Raw genomic sequence first — 1,961 nt, 5'->3', positions numbered from 1 at the left:
CTGGCCTCTCCAAGTGACCTTGAATCTCAATCTGTGCACTATTCTCTTCTCCCTTCTCTCGCCATCATCCAGGGCTCTGTTCCTTGCTCCAAAAAAGGTGATCACACCTGCCTTAGACTTGGCTATACTAGTGAGACGAGGTCATCCATAGTTCATCATCACCACCTCGCTGTTGTACAGCTCTCCTAGCAAGGTCTATTCCCGCGCATCCTGAGAGACATCTATAGCCATGTTCCTGAACTTCATTAACTCAGGGTTCTTCTCTAGAAAAAACACGAGTCCAGAGAAGCCATAGCTGTACTTTGACCTGTCCAATAACTCATATTTCTTCCATAAGGCACTTATTTTGGTGAGGGGCAGGATGCATGGCGCCCAACTACACAAACACAGTAAGTGGCCCAGAGCCACTGCATTGTTTTCAATTTTACTTTAAAAAAAAATCTCCTGTTCTGTCTACTACAAAAATGGCAAACAGGAGATGTTGATGGCCAGAGCAATTACTTTTTATGGAGACAAGATATGCATAAACCAAACACAGCGGCTTTTTCCATCTTGTGTCTGCCTACAAACTTCCCTTAAGAGAGGAATGCTGCTTTTCCTAAAATACTCAATCCGGGTAACTCAGTAGAACCACAGTCTAAACTGTTTTTCTCAGACAATAATTCTATTTCAACAGATCAGTACCACGTGGTAGCCACCAACCACATAAGCCTGCTAGGCACCTGAAATGTGACTGTATGAACTGAGATGTGCTGTAAGTTTATAACAAAATCTGGCTTTTGAAGACTTAGTATGAAAAAAATAAAGTAACTCATTTGTAATTTTTAAACATTTGATTACATGTAGAAATGATAATATTTGGCTGTAGTGTGCTAAGTAAATATATTATTAAAATTAATTTTACCTATTTCCTTTTACTTTTTAATGTGGCGACTAGAAAATTTAATAGAGCCTTTACAATACAAAAGCAACTCTAATTTTCTTCATGGCTTTACTTATAGAAGACTTTACAGTAATAATAAAAATCAGCATTTTTATAAGTTTAAATTAAGTTGTTTCAAGAACTATTTTTTTACCAAAGCAAGCATTATATATTAATATGGATTCACCTGGATAAAATTAAAAAGAACACTATATCCATACACTGTTGAACCATGTTTAATCACTCTCAAAAGATACCTCTTGAATTAGGCTTGCAAATTTGAAACAGTAAATAAAGCATATTTTCCCAAAGACCTTATGCCTGAATTTCATACCCGACTTAAAAGACATGTGATCACCTAAGGAACAAGCACAGGATACTGGGCAGAATAAAAAAACCATATACACAATACACAAACTCCTATGGTATTACCTGATAGATATCAGATAAACTGCTGCTCCCAGAGTCACTAGCGATGCTACAACCAGACTGACTAGAAGACACATGAGGCACCTGTGGATGAGGGCTGTCTGTGATGTGCATCTTTGTAAGATCCGCTGGAAGCTGAAGAAGAAAAATAATTAAGATATTCTAAATATCAATCATTACCTTTATAAGAGTTTTGACACAATGTAACTTCTGCAACAAACTTTTGTTTTACATACGTTACTGTGCAACCTCTTTACTAACCTAAAGTCTCTGTTCTTAGGAAAACGCTAAGGAATTTAGAAGAACCAAATAAGTACTCTGACCCTCTTAAGCAAGCCCAATGAACAGTTTTCCAAAGAGATTACCATTAGTAATGGTATTTCAGAGGAAAACTTGGCTCCTATTCTTCCCCAAAGAAACTATCAGCTATTTCCACTGTAAAGGGTAGGAATGTTATTACCCATTAACACACATAAATGTGTGCACAAACGCCACTGATATAAAATGGTCACTAATACCAGAATAAATCAACAATATCTTGGATTAAAGTACAGCATCTGGTGGCAAGACTTAAGAAAAGGAACAACTGGGGCCGGCCAAGTGGCGCGTT

At 37.3% G+C, this 1,961-nt stretch overlaps 1 protein-coding gene across 1 annotated transcript in view; it reads right to left on the bottom strand.

Moving 5' to 3' along the window:
• The window catches only part of RAPGEF6 (Rap guanine nucleotide exchange factor 6), a 211,190-nt gene that overhangs the window by 98,948 nt on the left and 110,281 nt on the right, over positions 1-1,961 (bottom strand). The window contains exon 7 of the mRNA XM_019642167.1: positions 1,355-1,486. Within this exon, the coding sequence (XP_019497712.1) occupies positions 1,355-1,486 (132 nt within the window). The remainder of the gene's footprint in view (positions 1-1,354; positions 1,487-1,961) is intronic.

Source organism: Hipposideros armiger, unplaced genomic scaffold (genome assembly GCF_001890085.2).
Source record: "Hipposideros armiger isolate ML-2016 unplaced genomic scaffold, ASM189008v1 scaffold_66, whole genome shotgun sequence".
Taxonomy (NCBI): domain Eukaryota; kingdom Metazoa; phylum Chordata; class Mammalia; order Chiroptera; family Hipposideridae; genus Hipposideros; species Hipposideros armiger.
This window is presented reverse-complemented; position numbering and strand designations above follow the sequence as displayed.